Source organism: Lepeophtheirus salmonis, chromosome 4, assembly GCF_016086655.4.
Source record: "Lepeophtheirus salmonis chromosome 4, UVic_Lsal_1.4, whole genome shotgun sequence".
NCBI lineage: Eukaryota > Metazoa > Arthropoda > Copepoda > Siphonostomatoida > Caligidae > Lepeophtheirus > Lepeophtheirus salmonis.
In genome coordinates this window covers 38082738-38110294 of record NC_052134.2, presented here as the reverse complement: position 1 = coordinate 38110294, position 27557 = coordinate 38082738, and the positions used below count along the sequence as shown (strand labels likewise).

The 27557-nt window shown below is 29.0% G+C and overlaps 2 protein-coding genes across 7 annotated transcripts in view; one reads left to right on the top strand and one right to left on the bottom strand.

The window, feature by feature from the left end:
- Positions 1–6471: 6471 nt before the first annotated feature.
- Positions 6472–27548, top strand: LOC121115893 (sodium/potassium/calcium exchanger Nckx30C). 6 transcript variants are annotated; one of them, XM_071887889.1, is made up of 11 exons: positions 6472–6885; positions 9804–9975; positions 10045–10238; positions 10303–10504; positions 17159–17258; positions 17447–17512; positions 19084–19286; positions 19418–19483; positions 19831–19999; positions 20851–21103; positions 26895–27548. In XM_071887889.1, exons 1-11 carry the CDS (start codon positions 6683–6685, stop codon positions 27133–27135), a joined length of 1869 nt encoding a protein of 622 aa, XP_071743990.1. In that variant the 5' UTR covers positions 6472–6682; the 3' UTR covers positions 27136–27548. The 6 variants fall into 6 exon arrangements, with proteins under 6 accessions (XP_071743990.1, XP_071743992.1, XP_040566000.1 ...); XM_071887891.1 differs by lacking the exon at positions 26895–27548 and adding an exon at positions 22837–23024; XM_040710066.2 differs by lacking the exon at positions 26895–27548 and adding an exon at positions 21273–22039.
- The window catches only part of spz6 (Spaetzle domain-containing protein 6), a 39457-nt gene continuing 39112 nt past the window's right edge, over positions 27213–27557 (bottom strand). The window contains exon 7 of the mRNA XM_040710065.2: positions 27213–27515. Within this exon, the coding sequence (XP_040565999.1) occupies positions 27321–27515 (195 nt within the window). The 3' untranslated portion in view covers positions 27213–27320. The remainder of the gene's footprint in view (positions 27516–27557) is intronic.

The following is a 27557-nucleotide window of genomic DNA, read 5'->3' as shown; positions in this document are numbered from 1 at the left end:
ATAGCCGTAAGTCTCATTTCAAAGGTGCATACCTTTTAGTTAGTTTGGCTGGAACTTATCTAGTTATACCTAAATGTTTATATTTTCGTAAATAGAACGTCTGGGAGAACAGCAAGGTAATCTACCCGGCTGTTGAAGGCAAATATGAAAGGACTTGTAAAAAAATATAAAAATAGCTAACCAACATCTACCATGACACATTTTTTTTTTTTTTTATTAATTTCATCAATTGAATTCGAAATGTCAAAATATCAACCCTTAAGTTATGTGCAAAAGGTAGATTTTGATAATCGTTGACCTCATTACCAGTAAAGCAGCACTATTTATAACTTTTATACTATTTCTATCGTGGCATAATGGTAGGCTTAAAAGAATAGTATCGACATCTAAACTGTCGATCCTCAAACTAAGAAACAAACATGACAATAAATAAGTTGTATTCTCAACACAACGTTAATTTTGCGAAGTATTTGTATCGTCTCTACCCCTCTTAACTTAATGATTTATAATCTTGGCAGGTAAGATTCTGAATCATTCTTTTCACATATAAATAAATGAAAACACATCTTAATCAAGATTCTGTCCAAAATCCATACTCTTTCCTCTTTAAGTAATATATAGTTTTTAACATATATTCCTTTATTATTGCCCAATAATTATCTGTCATATATCACTAATTACATGGAATGTCCTGAAGGTTATCTTGTAATGTATAAATGGTCATCACTTATTTTTCTTGGGATATCTTTTTTGTTCATTTTCTATATTATTATTATGTGCGGTGGAAAGGCTTAAAGTGTCAATAAGGAGGATAGGAAAGAGCTAAGTCGTTTAATCATAAAATATTCTCAATAAGTGCATTTTCTCTACCTGTAATGATCATAAATTAAATATTTGATACTTAGAGTTGTAAATTGTATGTAATTTTAATATGAAAAAAAAAATCGAAAATGGAAACGCGGTAATCATTGAATACGAAATAAGGAAAACAGCATAGCTGTCCTGACGTTTCCTTAGATTAGCTACAAACAGCTATACAAAGAAGAAGAACAACACTTAACACACTCCGTGTCTAGCAGAGACATATGTAGGTAGGAATATCTCCGATGTGGATCTTCAATTCTAAACTTACACTTATAACTCCTCGACAATTCCTATTTGTTATTACCCCTCATTCATGAGTACACGTACTTTATAGTTAAATGTTCCCTCCTCAAGAATGAACCAATAATGAAACAGTTTGGAGAATTAAAAAAAAAAAAAAATGTTCAGTTGGCCAACTACACAAAATATTGCATTCATTAAATGTAATATTTTTTTTACAAATCTAATATTATGTGTAAGTCCTTGTTGGATTCAGAGTAGAATTCAGGAACAACATTCTTCCTCTACAAATACAGAGTGGATTTGTATTTTTCCCCGCATAGGTGCTTGTAGGTAATTTGATAGTATGTCATAACAGCTAAGCTGTTCTCCTCCAAAACTTTCTTCAATTTGTCAAGGTTACCATATTGATTTCTTGCTTTTTGAACATAACGCCAAGTTATTTTATTTACAGCTCCAAAAATAATAACTAATAATAAATATTTTTTATTATGATATTTTAAAATGTTATAACTTTTCTTAACTCTCATTCAGAGGATATCTACATAGTTTTCGTTTAATAAGTTTGAATGAGTTGAAGAAAAGCTACTCCAAGATAAAGCAGTAAAATAACAGTTTCTTTATTCAATAATATTCATTATATCAGCATTCATTTTCATAAATTCATTGGTTTAAATAGGTTTCATTAATAACTACATCTACCGGATATTCTCCTAGTATATAGGTTTGTAGTCTCATTACTTATCATTTCCTTTTGCATGGGGGCCTGGTTTTAAATATTTAGGTCAGGAAAATCTTTTTTATACATATTTTGGCTATAAAAAAATTGTTTAATTCTATTAATGAAATATCTATTCTAAAAATGAACATTTTCTAAATATACAACTTTTAATGAGGTTTGACATAATGTTTGTAATAAAAAAAGGTTGCAAATAATTTTATAGTTGAAATATATTGACGTAGTTTTCGTTTATGTTTTTAGCATATTTTTTTAAAATCGATTCAAGTCTATTAATTTAAACAGAGGCATCACACATGGAATCAGTCCTCTCCATAAAAAACTAATTGGACACACAGTTCTAAAGTATTGTGTGTCTGACTTACCTATGTTTTTTTTGTTTTTTATCATTCGCATTAGAAATGCTTACATAGTATATAAGTATGTAAACAGTTCTAGGGGTGCATCTAAGAGAATAATAACAATGAAATCGATGTAGTTCATGGACAACGCGCTCGGGAGAAAATGTTCTCTTGAACTCAATTTGTGTAGGTTGTTCGCGCTCAGGTCATCCCTGGAGAAATAAATACACTTTATGTATATGGACTTCACAGAAGATTCCGAGGTTAGATGGAGTAAATGTTATACTATAATGCTTACTTATATTTCATCAGTGCACCTCCGTCTAACCAATTCAAGGAACAATAAAAAAATAAATAGCTAGAATCCTGATTAGCGTAAAAATTACGCCAGAGAGAAGACCATAAAAGATATGTTCACTATGATAGTAGACATATCTATCGACTTAAAGAAGTGTTGTGTGCGTCTTTATCAAGAACCGTGGTCCAGTTCAGACCCACTTCCCTCGATCGATCCCTTATGACGTAATAAAGGCTATTTATCTTCTTTTTTTTTATAATTATCCAGTTACAAATTGTATAATAGATTATATAATTAGTCAAAAAAAATCGGCATTTCTATTGTAAAATAATGCAAACAAATATTTTTTATAACATATGTGGAAAGCTTAAAGCATAACATTTATGATATATATATATATAACAACTGTGGGTCCAAAATGGCTGAAACTTTGATGAGTAACTGTCAACAAATGTTAGATAGATGTGACTAGTTTTTATTTACGAGTGATGTTTTCTTCAAGTTGATGTCAGAATATTTGGAGATACACCTAGTATCATGCCTTTATTTGAATATGATTTACAAATGACTTTCCAAATTGTCAAAATGAGCATGCCATTATTAGCTCTTTGTGAAATAGCTCAGCGTTTGTTTGTATTCGTCTCTAAAGAGGTCTTTTGGTTGTTGATTAAATCAACTTTCTTTTTCTGTAGTATTTACTCGAATGAATAATAATTCACTTTCCTTTCATATATAGTAGAATAGTTTGAATCTTGATACAATTTCTCTCTTTCTCTCTCCATTTTACAAAATATCTGTGTACTGAACATACGAGTACACTACATTCATATCAAGAAACACAAACGATCTAAATTGATTTTTCGTGAAAAACTTTTGTATGCCTTCCCTTTTAATTTATTATTATTATATTTTAAAGCGACAGTTTTTTTTCTTCTTATTTTCCTTTCTTTCTTTGCTTAAAATATGCATTTGATTTTATTTATTTATTTTCTTACATACTCATATATTTATGTATGCCTCAGCATTAAATCCGTCATAATATTAAGATTTATGATTCAAGTTTCTATAAGGGAAATATGTGTACATACATACATACAATGTAAAAGGAACTTAATGTATGTATTAGACTGTGCCGTAATGGCAAAAGCTGGGAATTTGGTATTGCAGGAGATTTATTTTCGCATTTATTCTTTTATCGTTAGAAAATAACCATTAAACTTCGAAAGAAGGTATTTTGTGTACGTGTTTTGATTTGAATATCTGTAAAATGTCGAGAGAGGAAATTAAAATTTTTGGTAATTTTCTTTTAAAATGATTGATTTGAATCAAGTTACAGGATTTTTATTTCATCAAGTATTGTAGAAGATACATATATTTTTCAACAATATCTAAACAACCTTTGTCAAATTTACCTCATTATTTGAGTACTTTAGTTCCAAACTTGTTGCCAATAAATAAATATTCTCTTTTAGTACCACGTATTACCCTCATTTATTTTGATGTTTCTCTTCACACAAAAATGAACGTGAACATGCAGTAAAAGAAATAACCAAGGTCAAGTTGATGGATAAGATAACTATATCAGAGCAAAATTAAAATCATGTCCGATGTTTTTGATAAACAAACAAAAAAAAAAAAATCAATTAGAACCTATTATTCATTTATCGTTTCTTTTTGAAAGATTATCCAAAAAAAGGAATTACATATTCAAAATAAAATAAGAAAATAAATAAGATTATATTTTTGGAAGTTTAATAGACAGTTTTTGTAGTCAAAAATTATAAATTGGTATTGAACTTCAAAATAAATACATGTAATACGCAGTACCAAAAGAGAAAATTTATTTATTGGCTACATGATTGGACCTAAAATACTCATACAATGATTAAAAAAAATATATATATGTATCATCTACTTTACTTAATTAAGTAAAAATGCTGAAACTTGATTGAAATCGATCATTTTGAGGAAACAACATCAAAATTTCATTTTTTCCGACATTTGACAGATTTTCAAATCAAAATGCGTCCATAGAGGACCTTTTTTTTGGAAAGATTGAAGCTTAATTTAGTATTCAGAAGAATAAAATGAAAAAAAAAAAAATCTCCTTTGATACCAAATTCTTAATTTTTGTCATTTCGGTACAGTCTAATGTATATGTTGGAGTAATAAAAGAATGGTTGTGTCATTCACGACGATATATAATTTTGACTTCCATTATGGACCAATATCCAATATTTCTACTGATCAAATGACAGGAAATGATCCACTATTATCCAAAAGGCTTTTATTAATATTATATATTCTATTTTTGGAACTTGTCCTCCCTTCTTTCATATAGGGAGGACGTTAATGAAGCGGGATATTTGAGAATATTACATGATATAATACTTGTAGTATAATTGGCTGAGTTGTTGTAGTTGACTGAAGACCCATCACAAATGGAAATACCACACGGCTGTACCTCATTAACTAGTGATGAGAATTGGTGGTATTTTTTGTAGCTCGCCCGTTTTCTTTGAATTGGTAATCTAAAGAATGAATTTTATTTTTCTCAGCCGTTGTTATGTAACTCCTGAGTAGTAAATTTCATTTTCTTCTTGATTCAATTATATTTAAAACCTGATTGAACATTCGTGTATGCTTATAAGAGACGTAGAGTAACTTTGCAGATATATAACTGTAAGCTCTTGCTAGACTTGAGGATTAACATAGTAGTAACTCTTGGCAATGCCCTTGTTTACTTCCTTCTTCCCCTCCCATTATCACAACTGCTTGTAGTTGATGTAATGAAACGTCATGACAGCTAAGCTGCTCTCTTCCAAAACATTCTTCAAATTGCCGGGGTTATCATGTTGATTTTCGATTTCATTTTATTAACATGCCCCAAATACACGTGATTTTCATCATTATCACACAAATATACTCTGTACTTTGTTGTGAGATGTAGATGTTTCTGATTATTTTCTCCTGAACAATGTTCTAGACAACGTTGATTGGTTGAATTGTCTCTTACTAAGCTGAAAACAATTACCAACCATTATTTATTAATAATTTCAAAGTAAAGAAGAATTGATTAACTACCAACTGAATTCATCATTTCTTCAAGTCATAGGTTGTGAGCATAGTATATTACAAATATTAGTATAAGGTTTCCGTTTGAAACTCTTAAACCAAATAGAAACTATTCTTATTTGACCTGTATCGGTCTTGGACCGAGTCTTAGCACTAATATATACTATGCAGATTGTATATATTATATATTAATGTTTTATTATTTCAATTATTATGATAAGATTATTGGAAATCAATAGGCTTTAGTTAAGATCTTTTGACTGTTCTGCAAAGCTATTTCTATTCTAAATGAGACTTAATTGCTTTTCATTCATTATATTTAGGGATATTTCGTTGTGTATCAGGTTTTGACATTTGAAAATGTTAATTTGAATTTTAGAAAAGACTTTATTTATTGTACATATTTAAAATGCATTTTATATTTTATTTTTTTGCATTTAATTAGTTTTTTCCTTCAGTTTAATGAATCTCAAGCCAATAATTGTACATACTTCATACACTTTTATTCCTACATATGTTTTAAAGCAGATTCAAAGAACAAAACTTAAAAAGTTATTTTTTTCTTTTTTCAAAACTATAAAGTTGGTCTAGGAAAATGTATTAAATGATTTTTGAAGATAGACTTTCATCAAAAAAATATAACGAATGAGAAGTTTACTCAATGGAAAAAAATGAAAATTTAATTATATTAAGAGGATATTGTTTGATCTTCCGTATCTAATATATGTTATAAATTTTTTTAAATTTAAAGATCCTTTGATCTTACATATATTTATTAAAATCTCATTACATAAACCTTGCTTGCTTGCATTATAAATTCATGATTTGAAGAGATCGGTAAATTGATTCATTTGATTTTATCATATTAATATTTTAATATGTTTTGTACATAACACTTGTTTTATAATGATTAATTTGTAATAACTATTTTTCTCTATTCCAAGCTATAACATCAAAGGAACCATTCTTCAAAAACGAATCCACAACAGAGGAAACCACGGACGTCTTGCCCCTATTCCCTTCCTCTTTGTCCAAACCCATCATCGCAGCGACGGTGTCGTCACCTAACCACCCTTCTCAAGCCCCATTTCCTCCTCTTCTCTTTCTTCCCATTCGCCATTCAACATGAAAAAGTCACAAAGTGTTCTTCTACGAACGGGGTTTTTTGTATTGGCAGTTGGATTTGTGTACTTAACACAACAGTCATTTACCCAAGAGTCTGATTTGGGATTACGGAGTCGGAAGTTGCTACAAATTGAAGGAAATGAAGAGCTCGATACTTTTGAGAATGAAACAGACACTTTACCAAAAGATGTTGTTCCACCCATGTAAGTTCCTTATTTCTTATTTTAAGTATTAAACACGTTGGTTTTAGTTTAAAAAGTAAGCAACTTTTTTTTCTTTTTAACTCACTTTGATCTCTTGTGAACGTAATGTCACTCCAGCATTGATTGTATTTCATTTCATTTCAAGATTCTATAAACATTAGCCGAAAAGTAAATTTATCTGATATATATAAATTATTTAAAAAAGTTTTCTCCTGTCATACCTTTAGGAATAAAAACTAAAACAGTAGAATTGTATAAAGTATTGTATCTCCTTTTTCAAGTGTTTGCTTCTATTGATAAATATAAAGGAATTGTGGAGTAGACTGCTCATAAAGAGAACTGGTAATTTTACCTACATTTTATAAATTGGTACAATTCATAATTGCAAAAGCTGTGAGCAGGGCCTTTTATTACGTGAGTGGGGCTTAGGGAAAAAATAAAAGTGTTGAGGCCTTATTTTTCTTTTGTAGTTATTTCAGGGCCTTTTTTTTAATTAGATTTTTTTTTTTTTGTTAATACAATTGGGGCCTGTTTTCTCTCTGTTTTTCAAATGATCTTTTTTTTTTAGAAAATATATCAATTTTATTTCTAATACAGCCTCTTTTTTATCAATGGTATGCATATGTTCATCGAAAAGTATTATTATTATTTTTTTCCTTTTTTCAAAATAATAATTTAAATTCTTAGAAAATGAACTTTATTTAGAAAAGGGCTTTTCTTTTTATTGTCTTTTTTTAAAGTAATTTTTCCCCGGTCTACATAATTAAATTTTTATAAGAATCTAGCAAGAGTGGGGTCTTCCGAAAATCCCTTCCCTTAAAACTGCTTTGAGCAAGAGACTATAAAATTTACACTTTGATCTCTTGTGAACGTAACGCCACTCCAGCACTGATTGTATTTCGTTTCATTTCACGATTCTATAAACATTAGCCGAAAAGTAAATTTATCTGATATATATAAATTATTTAAAAAAGTTTTCTCCTGTCATACCTTTAGGAATAAAAACTAAAACAGTAGAATTGTATAAAGGATTAAAAGTTACAACTTTAAAATTGTATATAGGATTAACTACGAATACTTTAGCATTTCAAGTTTTTTTTTTCTTGGTTCCTTTTTAGATTCATTTTATTTCCTAAGCCCTTCATTTCATCTCCAAAGATGTTTTATACTTTGATAATTGAGTTCATATTTATTTAAAAAAAGATTGATTACAATCTGTAGAGCGTCAACATAAAAACAATCTTGAACAAAAAAAATGATATCTCTGAACTAATTATCCAATAGCTGACTAATTTGTATACGTATCGCTTGAAGATTGATACTAATTAAAAATTATAGGGTGTAATTTTAGTATTGTATATATGTGTCAGCCAGCAAACTTTTCTGCTGACCTAATATTTAAGAATTGTAGCTATTTTTTAGAACCCTAATTTTATTTAAGATACTTATATTGTACCGTGTATATTAGGGGGTATCACGTGAACCAAAAATTAGCTATCACAAGTTTAGGCATCTCCAGAGTCGCCATTGTAAATAAAAATCCTTGCATTAAAATAAATTTTCCTTGTTTTCCCACACAACCCACCTTTCTTCCCCCTTCCCTACTTTTGTCCAGAAAGGTTTATTTGTGAAATAAAAAGAAATATCAAGAGGTCTTTTTTTTGTGTTATAAATAAAAAAACCTTATCTATTTATTTAAAAAAATATGACTAATTCTTCAATTTAATATATTTTTAAAGTTCGATCTTAGCAGGAGAAACATTGCATGCCCCTATATTTAGTAAGAAAATAAACGAAAAAAGATATATATTACTTATGAAATGGAAAAAGCTTGTTATTTTTACATCTGAGATCAAACTAGATACTCAAACTTTTTTTCAATTTCTTTAGCTTTGCTTTTGATTTAAAATTAGACAAAATTTATTTGTGTATTTGAAGGTATCTATTAACTTTTATCGTACTGTAGAAGTGACGGATTTAAAATTAGGAACATATAACAAATAGTCATTTTGATAAATAGTTAGGGTTGTTTTTTTATTAATTGGAGTGGGGGGAGATAATATTTAATTTATTTTATTTTACTTCATATATAAACTTTAATAGAGAAAAGAGGGTTGGATACGGTTTCCTGAGCAAATTCATATGAATACAAGGTTCTAAATTTACATGTCGGAACTTTTGAGATCTCTAAACATGCTATAACTAATGTAGGGGTTCCTGTGATATCCCTTAATGTTGTTCATGCTATCTATTTTTCCCTTTCAACTACTCGTATCCTATCATTAAAATATTTAAATTATATTTGGGAAGAAAATGGTATTAATATTACTTTAAGTGTATTCATGCAACTAAATAAAGTTATTAAATATAACAATTATATCAAAATCTATTTGGTTGAAATTGAAAGAAAAATGATGAGATGTCAATGGAAAAAACTACATGAGCTTCAAAAGTATTGAGTTGCCTTTTAATGTGTGTCTTTTTCTTTTTAAATTTTGAGATTGATACACTGATCTTCAAACAAACTTAAAGTATAATGTACACTGTATAATGATTGGGAGCCACCATGTACATACGTCACCGTAAGGAAGTGTCTCCTACACAAAGACTCAAATTGACGTCTCTAGTAATCATGTATTTTGGGAGACATGTATTGATGTCATCTTTTTTGTTATTGTTGCTTTTAATGGAACAATTTGTAATGTGCATATTTATTATATAATAGGACCTATGGATTAAGAGATTTATTACTTCTGTTCCATATACCTAGAAATGAACATTAATAAGAAACAAAAAGGGATTCTAAATTATGTAGATATAATCGAAGCAGTGACAACGTCATGTGGGATTTTCTATTAATTGTGCATATACTTGTAATCTCTCACTTTCTGAATCATTTTATTTATCTACACATTTAGACCTGCAGAAACGGATGATGATGGCCTATTACCTGATGATTTGTTCACTGCAGAACAGCTCAAGAATGGAGCTGTTGTACTTCACATGATTGGTGTAATTTATATGTTCTATGCATTGGCTCTTGTTTGCGATGAGTACTTTGTACCTTCCCTTGACATAATTAGTGAAAAGGTATTTTCTACTCAGTTATATTTTTTACCCATTTTTTAAAAAAATTATTAACTTTTATATTCTACATAGTTGGGTATTAGTCCAGATGTTGCTGGAGCAACGTTTATGGCTGCTGGAGGATCTGCACCAGAACTTTTTACCTCTATAATTGGTGTGCTTATTGCTAAAAACGATGTGGGAATCGGTACCATTATTGGCTCTGCCGTTTTTAATATTCTTTTTGTTATAGCAGCATGCGCCTTTGCTGCAAAAGAGGCTCTAAGGTAATTACTTAAAATATGGATATTCACATAAATTGTATGCGTATAATTGTGTTCTCTTTTCCAGCTTATCTGCATGGCCTTTGATCCGTGACGTATTCTTTTACTCCCTTTCTCTTACTCTCTTGGTCGTATTTTTCCTAGATAATAGCATTGCCTGGTGGGAGTCACTGATTTTGTTCGTGGTGTATATTTTATATGTTAGCTTTATGGCTATCAATGAAAAAGTGGAAGACGGCCTAAGATCACTTTTTCGTCTTTCCAAAGTGGTAAGGAATTTATTTGTGTTGTATTAAAAAGAAAGCAAGGGGTATTTGTTAATGTGCAATTGTTGAAAAAAATAAATAAATGAATAAGCAAATATATTTTTTGGTCCTCAATGCAATCACGTACAAAAAAATATATGAAAAATCTCCTTCATAAAACAAAAAAAAAATCCATTACTTTTAATAAGTTGTGCGTGAATGAAAATAGTTTTTTATGATATCTCTCAACCTATCTTTTAAAGTATAGAATAGTAAATTGTTAATGTGGACACATGTTTTGAGACAAATAAGTATATTAACATGAAATATTTAATAATAATAGAAATATAGCATTCTACGATATTTAATCAATAATACTATAAACAATGTAAAATAGGGGTAAGGATTATTAAAAAACAAAATAGTTATTAACGTGTGGAGAATTCCTTACAAAAATACTATCTGGCTTTAAATTTGTGTATAAAAAATACAAGTAGATTCATTCAGCTGTACCCGGCATTGTCCCGAGTGATTAGGATCGACTTTGCTTTGATGATAAATTACAAAATAATTCCCCCCCAACAAAGCATCGATGTTACTCTCTGTTTTTCATGAGCCCATTTAAAAAAATATATAATTTGATGAGCCACATGGTACTTAACCTCGTTGCTAAACCTCATATGAATTCACATTCATTTTTATGTGCCTTAGAAAGTACTTCACTATTTTTGCTTTTTTAATATGAGTTGAATTCCACGATTGTGAGATTTGATTCATTTTTACATTCCAACGTTGCATATTTTATACAATTCTTAACGTATACTGTCAATGTATATGAATTATGGTATACATCAGAGAGCAATACTATACAGTGTATAATATATTTAATGTATATTTTACATCTCTTTTTTACATATAATGTACATCAGGGAGCAATCTATACAATGAAACCTGTTACACACTCGATACTACATGCAAAACGCCTCAAAGGCATCATTAATATGACTACATTAATATGTCTTTGTTCAAAAATGCGTTTCTGATAGACATCAGAGAGTGTACCATGCATAAACGCTTTATTCTACATACCAAACGAATGCAAGATTTCCTTAATATCACGACATTCTTGTTTTTTAGATCAAAAATACGTATGGGATTAGAGTTCAGTAGTTCGCAATGAAAAAACTACCCTTACAAAATAGACAAGGTTGTTTTGTATGCTCTTTCCTCTTTTTTGTTCATTATTTAGTACGTCGTCCTTGGGTTTGCATCTCCCTCGTAAAGGAGAAGTATCGCCTGTCATTAGTGCAACTTGTCTTAAAAATCCATAATAAAGTAAATATATATGTGCAATAGTTTTCCTTCACAAATGTTATTATAAATGTAGAAGGTCAACATTTTTATAGCAGTAATTCATTTTCTCACTCCCAAAATCATATAACAGGCAGCTGATATTAACAATGTTCTTAATTCAGGAGTGGCATATATGTCCGTCCCACCTCCTTCTCTCACTCTTTTTACATTACAAATACATCAGCTCTATATATGATATACATCAGGGAGCACAATATACAGTGCAACCTGTATTCACTCTCGATGCAGCATGCTAAACAATTCCAAAATTTCATCAATATGACTTTGTGTTATTTGTAGCTCAAATATGCCTATTTTTCAAACATTCAAAAATATATTCCTGCATTCATAGATCTGAATGATCCAATGTTTTATCTTATTCGAATAAATTAGGCGAATAATAAATATAGAACGTAGATATAAATTACATATGTAGTATTTTATGTAAAAAAGGTTCTATAAATGAAAGATGATCATAGAATAAAAGTGACATCAATGAATACATACATATGTGTATGGTATATGATCAAATGGGCTGAGATTTGTCTTTACAAATCATTTATTTCTATAAGCCTTTCTATATCTTCATATCTATCTACGTAGATATATATATTCATATGAGTACATTTGAGTAACCTAAAAGGGTTATTTTATTTTTAAATATTAAAGTTTTAACGGAAAAAAAGGAGAACATGCCTTTTTACATAATCTGAATCCAACTTCAACCGGATCTTTCGCCAAGCACATTTTGATACTTAAGAGCCACCAAAATTGAAAGGGGATTATAATAGCGTAATCCTTGGAAATACTTATAAATATAAGCCCACGTAAGGGATCCATTAATTCACATATTCAACAGTATTTTTTTTTATGGATAGAGTTGTAAAAATATGACCTTACCTTTGTGTCAAATTATTTGTAGTTAGCAATCTGATCAGTTTTTATTTTATTTTCAAAAGCTAGTTTTCTTGTAATCACAAGTGCCCGTTTTTATGAAAGATGGAGAGTGAGACGAAGGAATTGTTGGGAAGCTATAAGTGGAAGTCCTTATCCAAGGGTGTCCTCAGGACATATTTTAGGGGAGTGCCTTGGTTTTTGGATATTCAAAAATACAACATTGGAGAAAAGATTTAAATAGTAATTTAAAAAAAATCTATTTTCAAAAATCCACAGCTATTCATAAAAAAAAATTCAAAAATCCGTAGCTATTCACAAAAAGTTGAATTTTTATAAATAAAAATTTAAATAATCTAAAGCTATTCACAAAAAAAGGAATTTTTTTGAGAAAAAAATTCAAAAATTAAATTTAAAGTATTAAATATTTTGGAAAAAAAATTCAAAAATCCAAAGTAATTTACAAAAAATTAGTTTTTGGAAAAAAATTTAAAAATGCACAGGTTTTCAAAAAAAATTCAAAATTCCGTAACTATTCTCAAAAAATCAATGGGATAATTTAGAAAATTTAAGGAGTAATAGAAGTACTATTTTCCTAGTGTTAAATGATATAAACAAATAGACAACATGCTACTACAAGGGCGTCCGCAGGGGGTGGGCTGGACGGGTTGTACCCCCTACCTCCAAAAAAAGAAAGAATTTCTGATTCTTAATAGATTTTTTTTGGTCAGGATGATAAAATTCTACGCCAAAATTTAATTTTGTGTGAATAGCTTGGATTTTTGAATTTTTTCCAAAAGCTTAATATTTCAAATTTGATCTTAAAATTTTTTACAAAAAATTTTAATTTTGTGAATTAGCGTGGATTTTGAAATTTTTTGCTAAACAAAAATTTTCACATTTTTTGCCAAAAAAATTTAATTTTATTTGAATAGATAGGTTTTGAATTTTTTCCAAAAATTTAATATTTGAAATTTGATTTTAGAAATTTTTCCCCAAAATTTTAATTTTGTGAATAACTGTGAATTTAAAAAAAAATTCCCCAAAAAATTAATTTTCTGGGAATATCATAGGATTTTTGAAATTTTTTTTCAAAAAATATAATCATGTGGACGTCTTTGCACTAGTCTTGGGCTAATTAATTTTACTACAAATTGTTTTGGGTTAATGTTAAAAAATGTTAACCAGCCTTTGCTTTAGTCGGCACAAGCATCTTGATTTTGTACGTTTATACATGGCTACAAGGCCTTTTGATGGGGGGAGGGGTTGTACTAGCTCATAAATTTTAATTTGTCCAAATATGAAAGAAATTTAACAATATGCTATGATGCGAAAATTTATGATTAGCTTTCTACTACCCATCCCTTAAGAAACGCTGTTCTAATTTACTTAATAAAATTATCGTATTATTCAAATTTTTGACTAGTTCATGGATTTTTTACATCGATATACTATTTAATTGTTCAAGAATGAATAAGACAGAGTTATAAAAATGTCAATTACGATCAAGAAAAGGATGTGAACCTCTACCCCATTCTCGTTGAGTGCATCGACTGCAAAATAAAAAATGCATACTATTATTTTTAATTTAACACCCTCCATTCGTAACATCATTGAACAAATTAGCAAGTTTGTATTTGGTAGGATAATGAAACTTTATTAGAGTATGAGGGATTATTTATTTGGATGTATGTTACTAGACTCAGGATCTCCACGCCATCTTACGGCTTTAAAAGTTATGTTAATTTGAATATACTCTATATGTTTATTAGATATTTTCACTCATATGCTATTTTACGTATTTTACATAATTTCGACAACAATCAGTAAAATCCTATATTTTTGGTACTTATTCATTTCTTGAGTTGTATGTATATCCTTAGCATTTACTAGCAACAGGTTTTTTGTTTTTTTGCATTTTTTATTATTATTCTTTAATAATATAGAATTGAAGTAATTCCCGCCTATGTCTTTGTTTAATTCCTTCCTTTTCCATTCCCGTCATAGCTACTTGAAGTTGAAATGAAATGTTGAATGAAACAACATGACAGCTAAGTTGCTCTCATCTGAAACATTTTTTTTTAAATTACCATGTTGATTTTCTGGTTTCTTTTTTTTTTACATTTCTATAAATTCATTTTTTTGTTTTTTATTGATACATTTTTTTGTCTTACTTTTTAAATCTTCTCTATTTTGAAAAAGAAAAAAAAACTTTTAAAAAAACTTAAATTGGATGCCTTTGAGATTATATCACGTTCTCAGAAAAAAATAAAAGAAGGATATTTAATTGTCTAAAGGATCATTTATGTTGAATATGATGAGCGTATATGAGCTCCGATATAAAGAAGGGAATTCGTTTAATGGGCCTTTTTATAGTTAAAGCGTATATTATTTATTCTGTTCTTCTATGTTTTCCATTCATTTTTTGAGCTGACTCATTGACTACAAGACATGTACTCGTTATTAAAGTAGAGTGTCAGCTATTGTGTTGAGTGATATCATGTTTATTAAATATTTTTTTCTTTCCTTTTCCCACTCCACCCCTTCATATTTATTTAAAAAAATGTGTTTTAAACTGCATGAAACAGTATCTCTACATAGAATACATTACAATGCTTACTAATATACAATTTAAAGGGCAGTCGTTATATCAATTTAATTATAATAAAAATATTTAATTATACATGAAATTCAAGAAATATCTTAATTAGAAAATGTTCATCCCGAGTTACTTTAAAGAAATTAACATATTTAGGATTTTTTAATTAAACTGCACTTATTGCTAGATTATAAAAGTTTCCCTTTAAGCGTTTATTCATTCATATTTTTAGTATTTACTGCCTTTTGCATAGGAGTAAGTGTTGATGTGATCAGTTCCTCGTTGTTGTTTTTTTTAACTTAATAAAACTCTTAGGAACATTCAAATATAAACAATTTTCTGAATTTTACATTTTTAATTATTTTATGTTAGGTTATGAATCCAACTCATTGATGGAGCTTTCAATCATATTTTTGAGTTAAATAAATGTACATGCTATTGATACTTCTAAAAGTTATGTATATTGGCATAATTTATTTTCAATTGAGTCTAGATTATATTTGTATTCTTCGACGAATTATGGGCAATTTCTATTAACAAGTTATTATTGTTAATCCTTTGGAAACAAGGACAAATTCCACTTAAATTAGCAAAAATTCATTGTGACAATGACAAAATTAAAAATTTATATATTATATTTGCAAGACCATATCGGGCCAAAATAAAGTTCAATAAATCAAATGAAAGTCTTAGAATATATTAAAAAATATTGGGTTTTTGTTATTCGACTTTGGGTTTGAAAAATATATGTAGGTATGGTTGGAATCTACAGTTGGAACTGTCTTAGGACAAAAATCAGGGGTTTTCCATCTTTATGATCCCTTTTCCAAGCATTGCAGACAAATCTGATTTATATATTTTAAGCAAACTCTGCTGAAACGTTTGTTTTATGTTCTTTATCACTCTGCTGGTTACTTATATCTATTTTCTTAAGTTTTCACTAGAGTGGGTCAAGAATAATATGGTAACAAATTCAACTTATAATGGAATAGTATTTAGGTTTATTATCCGAGTTGTCTAGGGTCGATATCATGAAAGCTTGAAACATTCATAGAACTAAAGCTTAAATCCTAGTGTTTTACTTAACCATATAATCCCACTAGGTTATCCCTATCTCTGATAACGTTACTAAAGAGCAATATTTCTGAAAATAGTCTTTATTATATATATAAAAAAAAGTATTAATATGTGTTTAGAAATAGATATTAATGGATTTCAGCATCGAAAATATCTGAGTTGACCAGTTTCACGATTGTTTCAATACCCTTTAAATTCATGTATGTATCTAGGAAATTGTTAGTAATTTATTTATTAATGGAATAATAATAAAAATTGTGTTTTATGGAATGAAATTTTATATTCAATAAACGGATGCTTATATAAAAAAGATTTTCTCCCATAACGCCTCCATAAAACTTAGTTTTCAATACTGGAAGGGTATAAATAATGATTTTGCATTTTGTTTTTAATGAAACGTTGGTTATATATTTACAATTGCGTGCTTAAGTTTGTATATAAAAAAAAGTTTAAAACTGCTCACATTGAGCATTTCAAAAACTCCTGCATCAAATATAATACGTTATAAAGTTAATTATGATGACCCTAAATTATCTTTACTTTTTTTAACATTTTGTACTTATTGGACGTAACGTTAGATAAAAGTCACTGTGATATGATCTTAACAATGAGACAGCTATTTATTTAATCAATGGTATCAATTTAATAATTTGGGCTAATATAAAGATAAACTTCACATAAGTTATGTATTATATCATCAAAGTTATATCTTGTAGACAACATATTTAGACTGATGATAAATGATTATATTCTAGGATAGAGATGCAAATGAAAAAGGAATCGTTCTTCGAAAGGCACAAAATCGAAAGGGATTGTATCATTTGATGAATGAAACTATTAATAGGGACATTTTGGGTGAGTTTTTACTAAAAGTTATTTTTTTTAATTTTATTTTTTTGTTGCTCTTATATTTTTTTTCTCTGATCTTTTATATCATTTATTTTTGGTGTTTCTTTTTAATTTTTTTTTATTTTATGTTTTTTTTTCTTTTATTTTTTGAATCATATTTTGTGTTTTGACAAAAAATAAATTGACATATCCAGAGAAGAAAATGCAAACGGATATGTCGGGTGAGAAAGGTGAAGAGATGGTTCCAATGAATAAGCCCGGTAATTTTTATTTTATTTTTTATTTTTATTCTATTTGAGTTATACTTTTATTTTTTATTTAACCCAATTATCAATAGACGCACATATTAAACGACGAATGGGTACTGTCACCCATTCATCGATACATGAAGCTATATTTTGAAGTCTTAAAACATATCTTTATTAGTGGTATGCGTAATTTTTTTTATCTATCTTCATGGCATAATTTTTAGGACTCACTTTATTTTTAACTTCAAAATCTTTCTAAAAATGATGTTTGGGTCTTATATTGAAACATTACTATTAAAAGAAAATCTTTAGAGTTGTAAATCATATGACTTTCCAGCAGGAAGGTTCCTAGTTTTCATCATCATCTCTTTTTTTTTTTTGGGGGGATAGGTTAGCCCCAAAAATTATCAACACACCTATTTAAATATAAAATATCATAGGAGCATAAATGAGTACCTATATTAGTGTCAAGCAGCTATTAAAGAGTGAGGAAGGAAATAAATTCAAATATCACTCCGACTATACCAAGGTAATAGTTACAAATTACTTTTATGTGGATCCTTAATTCTACTCAGAGTACAATGAGGACTAATGACTATAACTTCCTAACAAATCTTATGTGTTACATGAGCACACAAACCAAATTGTTACTAGGCTATCTCTTTTATCGTCAAATTTTTTTTTTTTGAATTTGTAGATCTCGGAAATTAAGGGGATCTCGTTAGATTACTAAAAAATAAAATTGGGAAATTAAAGTATTTTTTGTTTTACTTTGAGAAGAGCGAATAAATTTTTAATTAGTCTTACCCATATATTCTCATTTTATTTATTTTATCATTATCAACAATAGTGAGCCTGGTTTTGATGAAGCTAGGGATTGTAAAATACACTGTCCAATCTGCAGGCTAAAAGTCTAATCGTATATTATTAAAATATACATATCCTGTTATTTAAAAAAATATATAAAACATTTGAAATATCATGTATCATACTGCTTAAAAAACACATATTATATTCAAAATAAGAAAATTTCCTGAATATATGGAATATTTTATAAACCATTTATCTAAATCATAAATAGAGAGTGAGTTTTTTAGTGTTGGTTCCTACTCCATATTTCATTTTTCTAAGTATCAAACATAATTGATTCATTTACTTTTTTTCTCTTCAAGAATTAAAGAATACTGATAACACCTTTAAAAATTAAAAGAAAAAATACTGCTCAAAAACCCTATTAAAACAAAATCTCGCAGTCTTTTTAGATCATATTTTTTACAACTCTAGAAATGTTCAATCTGATTTACTTTGTTTAAAAAAAATCTCATATTGGATGGTTACTTATTTAATCAATTACTTTAATTATCACCATCAAAATTTTTATATCTTAAACGGAAGGGTAGACCTTAAAATATTGAGAGACCTTCAAATTATACCTTAAGAAATGCTTTTAAAAATTATAATGTGACGCTAAAATATGCGGAAATGAGTCGTACTTTCATTTTATATTAATTTGGATTTCGTCGATGTGGAGGGTTATGTAATCACATTTAGGCTTCCTAATGATAATTTATACGTCTTTTTAGGTATTATGATAATGAGCAATCAAGCAGGCTCTGAAACGGGTATTAGTTTGAGTGGAACGGGCTCTACGGGTAATATGGACGGTGTAGGAGGTGGTGGAATTGCACAATTGAAGAATGAACTTCAGAATTCAAAAGGAAATATATCCACTCCACCTTATCCCGAACTGGCTGATTTGGAAAAGAGCGGCAACAACCGGAATAAGGTACATTCTTAGTTATAAAATAAATAAAAAAAGCAATTGTTTTTCTTTAAATACCTGTAACTCCTCCCCACATGATCTCACCATCAACTACTTGACAAAAATCCAGTCCTAATTTGTTCTCACTTTTACAGCTGGTTCCAAGGGTTTATTTCTTTGATGGCCATAATAAACCTAATGATGTGCCCTCTGAGTCTCAAGTAAATTATATTTTGTTTTCCTATTCAGCTCAAAAGGAGGGTCATTCCTGTTTTCAATGACTCATTCCTGTTGCTTATTGGGGATCACTTAACACACTCATTTATTCATCACAGTTTTGCACTGGGGAATTTATAAAAATAAAATGTTCATTGTTTTGTTTCCGTTTTTTTTTTTTACAATGATTTTAGGGCATTCATTTTTTTATGAGATTTTTTAAGTGTGAAATCTTTATATTAACTTTTTTCGATTTTTTTATTATGGTCAAGGGTCGTGTTATATCGTCGTAATAGTAATTATTAGTGTATATGTGTGCATGAAAATTACTCTTGTCTTTGCTTATTCTTAGGGTCTTACCAGAGAAGCCTCAACCGCCAACGAAGAAGAGGAGGAAGAGAAGCCCATTGACATGAGTTTCCCTATAGATCAGGGTTGGAAGAAGATTCTTGTCTACATAGTATCCTTCCCCATCATGGGTCCTCTCTATCTTACTCTTCCAGATACAAAGGACCCAAAGAGTAAGATTCTTAATTCAAGTGCTTCTCAAACCCTGCATCCGACGTACACATCCAATAATGCTGCGTATAGATTAGGGATAGGTTTGGGTCTGGAAATACTAGAGTGGTTAGAATTGTTCATTGGTCTGACATAATTTAGTTCTCTAAAGAAGCTCATTCTATATCGGTTCTTAAGAAAATTCCTGTCTAGACTTATTATACAGATGAATTGTTGATAACATTATGATTCATAATGAGAATATCGGCGCACAAGCGAGATCAAAAACAATACAATTTGAAGACAATTATATTACGGTCGAGGGTCTACGACCGTTTCGAAAGAAATATCGATCCAAATTTGTCTAAACATAATTACTTAAGTCCGAAATTTAAAAAAATGGTCTCGATTCTATAGATCTTAAATTATCCGAAATAAAATCGAATATAATATGCCCGTTTTTTTTAGAATTATATTGTTGTTATGGGAAATGTGTTATTTAGATTACATTTTGTAGAAGGAGCCCCCATTTTTTTTTAATCAAATGATTTTTCTATTTCGATAGTTCGAAATATCACATTCAATATCCGTGGATTAAATATAAAAAATTCAGAAAAAACCGTAGTGTACATTCATATTTGATTAATATCTCTATCTCGGAACAAGTCTCACGACTATGTATTATATACTCTATACATGTTAAGTCCCTTTAATTTTAGCAATACAATTATTTTTATAATTAAAAAAAGTATTTTATTTATTCAATAAAAAATGAGGACACATTCAAAGGCTATCTGGGTGGGGGCATAAAAAGTTTGAGAAGCACTGTTTTTTTCCTGAAGTTCATATAAACATTAGGTATTTTATCTTGTAGAAAAGAAGTTTTTCTTTGTGACGTTTGTCCTAAGTATAGTATGGATTGCTCTCTATTCTTATTTGATGGTGTGGTGGGCAACCGTGGCTGGAAATGTTTTTCTAATACCTCCACCCGTCATGGGTTTAACTTTCTTGGCTGCGGGTACTTCAGTTCCAGATTTAATAACCAGTGTTTTAGTTGCAAAGCAAGGTAAAGGAGACATGGCTGTCAGCTCTTCAGTCGGATCAAATATCTTCGACGTTACTGTGGGGTAAGTTTTTTTTCTTTTTTTTTTTTTACGAATTAGATAGGCTTTAAGCTTTGTAATATTTCATATTAAAATATCTCGTCTTGGTTGGGATTTTGAGTTAATAGATTAATCTATTGTTATGTATAGGTAATTAGTTGATCTTTTCTTTTTTTACCTTCTATAATTCCAGCCTCCCTTTACCATGGCTGTTATATTCCATGATTTATTTATCTCCCGTGACCGTCAATAGTTATGGAGTGGGATGCTCAGTGGCCATGCTTTTCCTCATGCTTATCTTTGTATTTCTATCTATCATAGCCTTCCATTGGAAGATGACAAAAGGAATGGGGATCGTTATGCTTTTCCTATACGTATTTTTTGTCATAATATCTCTTTTACTCATATATGGAACAATTACTTGCCCGATATAAAAAGGCCTAGAGAGAGAGAGAGAGCAGAAGAGGACGGGAGACGAATAAAAAATGGGAGAATAAATGAGGGCAGAGGAACACCAAAGCGCCTTTCATAAAAGTGTAGATATATAAATATATATATACAACGTAGATTCTCTCAACAATAATAACAATGACAAAAAACAAAGCTTCTACCACTATTAACAACATTGCTTAACAATTTAAAAATTAAGAACCTTGTGCAAATATGTAAAGGCCGTAAAATATAATTGAGAGATACCTACAAACGAAGACACAAAATTTAAAAAATCATAGTGAACTACCATATTTATTATTATTATCTTGAATATTTTTTCTTTATCATCAGCTGCTGTAGTAACAATATAATAATAATTAATTAGTATCATATAATTAACAATAATGCAGATTCATTCTCATTCAAATAATAATTTTTGATCATATGAATACAAAACAATTTTTCTTGTAAAATTATATCCTAGAAACAAACAAATACTATAATTTTCTACAATAATAATTTTAATAATATTTTCAATTATTATTCAAAAATCTCTTAACTTTTCTCTATTAGTGCATATGTACATTTTATGTGTATACAAGGAACAAACATAACTTTAGTTTTGTCTCTATCAATTGACCGGACCCTACAACGGATCTGTACTCATCAAATAATAGATACTCTTTAATTTTTTATCAAAGAAATTTTCCCATACACAACAACCTTTATAGGCTAAAATATTTCAATAAAAACTATTTAATGCATCGCTATTTTAAATCCAAACTACCTACTAGGCAGTTCATCAAATTTTAGGAGTTTTGCATTTTGTTTTTAGGGGGAGGGGGGAGCCAATTAAAATTTCCCCAAAATCTACGGTTTTTGATGCCTTCTTTTTCATAGAAAATACATTTTTGAGGACATTTTTTTAAATAAAAATATATTTTTTTAATAGAAAGTACATTTTTAATGGCCTTGATGACACCTAACGAAGGCATATTTAGGGCACTGCGAAGCCACAGTAGGGAATCACTATGATAAGGGATTCAAAATAAATTCGTAGTTCTCTATTTATTTAATGTTAAGTACTTTTTTGGAAATTCTATCTAAGATGAGGGCTGATTTTTAATGAATTCCTTTCTTTTTGAGTTCATGTTTGTTCCTTAAAAATATGTACGCATATATTTATATATTATTGCTTCCATCAAAATTATTTTAACAAATTTTTTTGCTAAACTTAACTGTATGTATTTGGGATTGAAGTTAATCCTTTCACCGTATACTTCTTATTTATTTATGTTTATAACTTATTGATTTTTTTTTTGTAGATGATCATTCTTTATAGTCCAGAGAAGAAAATTATATCTTTATCTTTTTATTACACTTATTAAATAATTATATATTTTTTCTTCAACAAATGAAAAAAAAAGAAAGGCATTTCTTTATTTTAGCCATTTAAAAAAAAACATATTTTTTCATCATAATAATTTATTATATATAATTATTTATCTATGTATTTATAAGAAAGTTTCAATATATTATAATAATATATTCACAATTATAAATATTTCAGTTATTTATATTTTTCATGAAAATAAAGTTTCAGAAAAACAAACTAGAAATGATGTGTGTTTTTAGCCATTAAAAATTACCTTCACTATTAATTAATTCTTTATGCTCTACTCCAAGTCAATATTTTTATTATATATTTCAACCTTTTATCCAAAAAAAAAAAAAAAACAGAATAAGGAAACATTGTGGGTACAATAAGCAAGGGATAAATTATTCTTTTTAACTCAATGTGCGTAGGTTCGCTTTTTTTGGGAAGTGTTTACTGTCGCTTAACAAGAGCTAATTTGTCTTCAAAAATCGACAATTGACAATCAATACATCACAAATGTTATTTTTAGTACGGGTAACCCTTGATAGGACGTTGTATTCATATCTCAACCTTCCTCTTCCAAAAAAAAAGACCAAAAGTAAAAGGTTATCATAGTTAATCTCACTACTTCCGACTGTTGGACTAATCTTCATTTTATATATTTGAGGGATATAATTACATAATTATATCTTAAATAGACTAAGTTTGAGTTCAATAAATTTTTGTGCAGAATACGAATAGATGTACTAAAAATGACCTTGAATTAAGGGGCATTAGGTTAGATTCTCCAACTAATTTTTTACCATAGTGTAGCTAAGTATACATTATTTACGAAAATATAATTTTATTTTGCCCCTTGCTTCACCACATGGCTTAAATTGACCTTGAAATTTTTTGCAAGAAATTACAACAAGGTATTTTTGAATTTTGGAGGGGTTATGTCTCTGCATTTATTTACTTTACTGGCATTGACTTAAAATTTTTGGAATTAATATGCTTTAATATATATACAGGTGTACTTTGAACATAACTGAAATTGATTGACTTATTGATGTTGCAATGAGAAAATACGTAAATTTTGTGCCTTTTTGGAAGTATATTTAATATTGCTAACTCTGGAATAAATCAACTTATTTATATCAAACTTTCGTATGTAAGTAGTATTATATCCTGTAACAAATTCCAAGATATGTAATTTATTCTTTTACGTTTTGGAGTGGAATGTCCTTAATATTAGGGAAACATTGACAAATCCAAATAATATAAAATAAGTTGTTAATTTTTTGGGATCCCATTGTGCATTTCAAACCAAAATCACTTCATTACTCAACACTGTCTAGGTTTCTGAGGTTTTTTATTTCCTGGGAATCAGTTTTTCAGTACAATCCCAGGAAACTGATTTTTAGATTTTGGGGTACAGATAAATAATTTATAAATTATAAGAAAACATAAATTTTAAATTAGTCTTATCCATATACACGTATCAGATTTAAGAATGTTATACATTTTCCACATGAGAAAGTGAAGAAATATTTATGTGTAGGTTTGTTGGATATAGATGCTTCGTTGGAAATCATTTATTTTATCATATAGCAACTTCATTTCCTCTGTATTGCAAGTGCATCTTTGATATGAATTCAAGTTTTATATGATAAATTATATGAAGGAAGCTTATATTATGGTATAATTAAATGCGAGATATCCTGGAACTGATAATTCACCAGGAATTTATCGTAGATGTAAAATTCAGAAAAACGCTGGAAATAAAAACCCTACTACGAAATTGTTGAACTGTATTCTGCTGTAATTTAGGACTTATGTTCATATTTTTACATCGGCTCCAATGAAGTGACCAACTCTATTGTTTTCCTCAGACGTTTCCTCTTTTTAGATTATGCTTACAAATCCAATGAAATCTTTAATAACTCCTGAAATATCTGATTTTTTAATGGACAAACAGTTTACGGATAATAAAAACAAAAATAAAAATATTTGATAACCAAAATCAATTTGTTAGTCTTCCAACAAGATACAATGCATCTTTACCATTGAAAACAATATAGTAAAACCTTAAAATAGGAGTTTAATTCTTCCTGAAACGATTTCATAAATCAAACCCTATTACGTCAAAGAGATTCACCGGCAAAAAATAATTCAAAAAAGTTAATCAGTTCCATCCTAAAAAATAAATTCACTAATCTTAGGGTTTGTATTTGTATTACCTTTTTTTTCTTCGCATTTTATGAATAACTTTACTTTTCTTGACTTTTTTTTACCTCACTAACATGACACTTACTCTAGAAGCAGATCTCTTAAACAGAAATCTGTTCAAAGAGTTGTGTTTGTTTCTCATTTTCAAAATGTTGTGGAAATTGAGAAGCAACTCTCAGACAGCTGCCATCTTAATAAAACTCTTGTGTCAGTACTAATTATTGCTGAAAATCCTCCTCGTATCTAAAAAAAAAAAAAAAATCTGTTATCTTTGGACACTCGCATCTCAAGGTACTGTATTTTGGAAAAATATGTTATTTTCAAAAATTTACCTTCACCTTATTACAAAAAAGATTGCGTTTAGTATTCTCTTTTTAGAAATTAATGTATGGTCTTCCTAGCTTTAATTTAATTTTGAACAGTCCAAGGTACATATATACATAGTGTGTCTATTAATTGAGAAAGTTCAAAGATAAGCAAATATTTTATTTTTTGAATTTAAATATAAAATAGCCAAGGGCTTCTTAGTTAGACCCTATAAAATGTATTATTAATTTTTTCAAATAATCATTTTATAATGTAGGTCATATATAGGATGACGAAATAAAATTGGTGCAAAATCTTTTAAGCGTCAATGATGTCACATTTTTCGCCATATTTAAATAAAAATTGGCTAGAATTGTACATATGAATGTTAAAAATAGCCCCATTTAGTTTTTCCCCCTACAGCATCAATCACAGTCTGGATTCGACCCCAGAAGAAGGAGGAGGCGTTGACGAGGTTGTCTTCTTGATGGTTGCAATTCCTGTGTCCCTGATTGCATATTATGTTCGATTTTTTTATATTTAACGTTGCACTAGACAAAATAAGCCATTCAATGAAGATCCGGACTGTTGGAGAGCCATATTTTCTACCCAATTAACTCATAGCAGTTCACACTCAGCCACTTCAGCAACCCGTCTGAGACATGAGAATCTTACAAATCTTATGAACAGTCTTGGCCGGTACACCAATCACATTTGAGAGCTCCCGATTTGAAATTTCCGTGTTGACAAAAATCATATTCATGATGCAACGCCGTTCTTCCTTTGTAAATTAAATCGTCTTTATATCTGCAGTAGCTATGGCCATTATGCCCAAAACTTAATAAAGTGTGTTGATACTACAACCTTTCTGCGGGCCAATCAGAAGGCTGCATCATAACAAAATCGTCCGTGCAAATAATTTAATCCTTTAACACCCTGTATATACATAGATACATTAGGTTCATAAAATACCAATGTATTATTTCTGAAAGTCCAAATACTTTTCACAGTAATATGTAAGTAAGGTTCATTGAGATCTAAGATTTATTGCTCTTATTTTATATGATGATGTATGATTTTAAAAAATCACAATAAACCCAAATACTTTAATTATTTGAATTTGTAACACTTATACTTAGCGTTATGTTGGTCCTTATTTATTTGTTCTAGTGCTGTTTTAGGACCGATCAGGCCTTGGGACCGGTTTTTTATATCGTCATTCCTTAAGAATGTCAGGGCTGGAACTGATTTAAAAAAAGAGAAAGTTGAGTGAAATCATTAAGGACCAAACTTTAAGAGCTTATAGGACTTAACTGACCAGACCGTGACTCAACTGGACTGGACTGTAATCTTTAGTCCTACATAAGGACCGACACAACGCACATGTCCATGTAATTTGTCTTATTTGAAAAAGAAGTCTTGAGCATGCTTATATATATTTGTATGTATATATTTCTTACAATAATTGATTTGATTATTTTATTCCAGCCGTCCTTTTCCTATGCTTGTATATAGTTTAATCAATGGAATTCCTTTCAAAGTACGCTCTGAGGGTGCTATCTGCTCTGTATCAATACTGATATTCTTTCATATCTTGATTTATTCAACACTGATTGGATTCAGATTGAAGATATCAAATGGACTTGGGAGTACTTTTGTTATATACTATCTTGGATTTGTTGTCATTGCACTTGCTTTTAAATATGATCTAATTCTTTGTCCACTTTAGATAGTATATTTATTCTTATCAATTTTTACTTTTTTGTAATTATTATTTGATAAAACTTACAAAAATTGTACATAGAGTAAGAGTGTTGTTCATTTATTGATTTGTTAAACATAAGCTATACATTAAAAAAGCATAATTAAAATTTATATATATATATATATTAGATAAAAAGACTAATAAATTTCTTATTTTTTCATGTACTGCTCAAAAAAGTCATTTTTCCAGCATTTGCAGCTCCCGGGAATGAGAAACCAATCGTAGTAGAGACGAACTTGAAAGCATCCTAGTTCATCATTTCCATCACACTTGGATGAAGATGAAGGGGAGGAGGAGGTGCCTGTTTGGCTTCCAGACCTCTTTGAAAATAGTTTATTATAGTCCTAATGGGAGGAAAATATATAAATATTTCTATATTTTAATGT

Coding starts and splice junctions, on each gene's coding strand:
- LOC121115893 (XM_071887889.1), top strand. CDS start 6,683: ATGAAAAAGTCACAAAGTGTTCTTCTACGAACGGGGTTTTTTGTATTG. Junction 17,259..17,446: donor TATTAATAGGGACATTTTGG/GTGAGTTTTTAC, acceptor TGACATATCCAG/AGAAGAAAATGCAAACGGAT. Junction 19,287..19,417: donor GCGGCAACAACCGGAATAAG/GTACATTCTTAG, acceptor TCACTTTTACAG/CTGGTTCCAAGGGTTTATTT.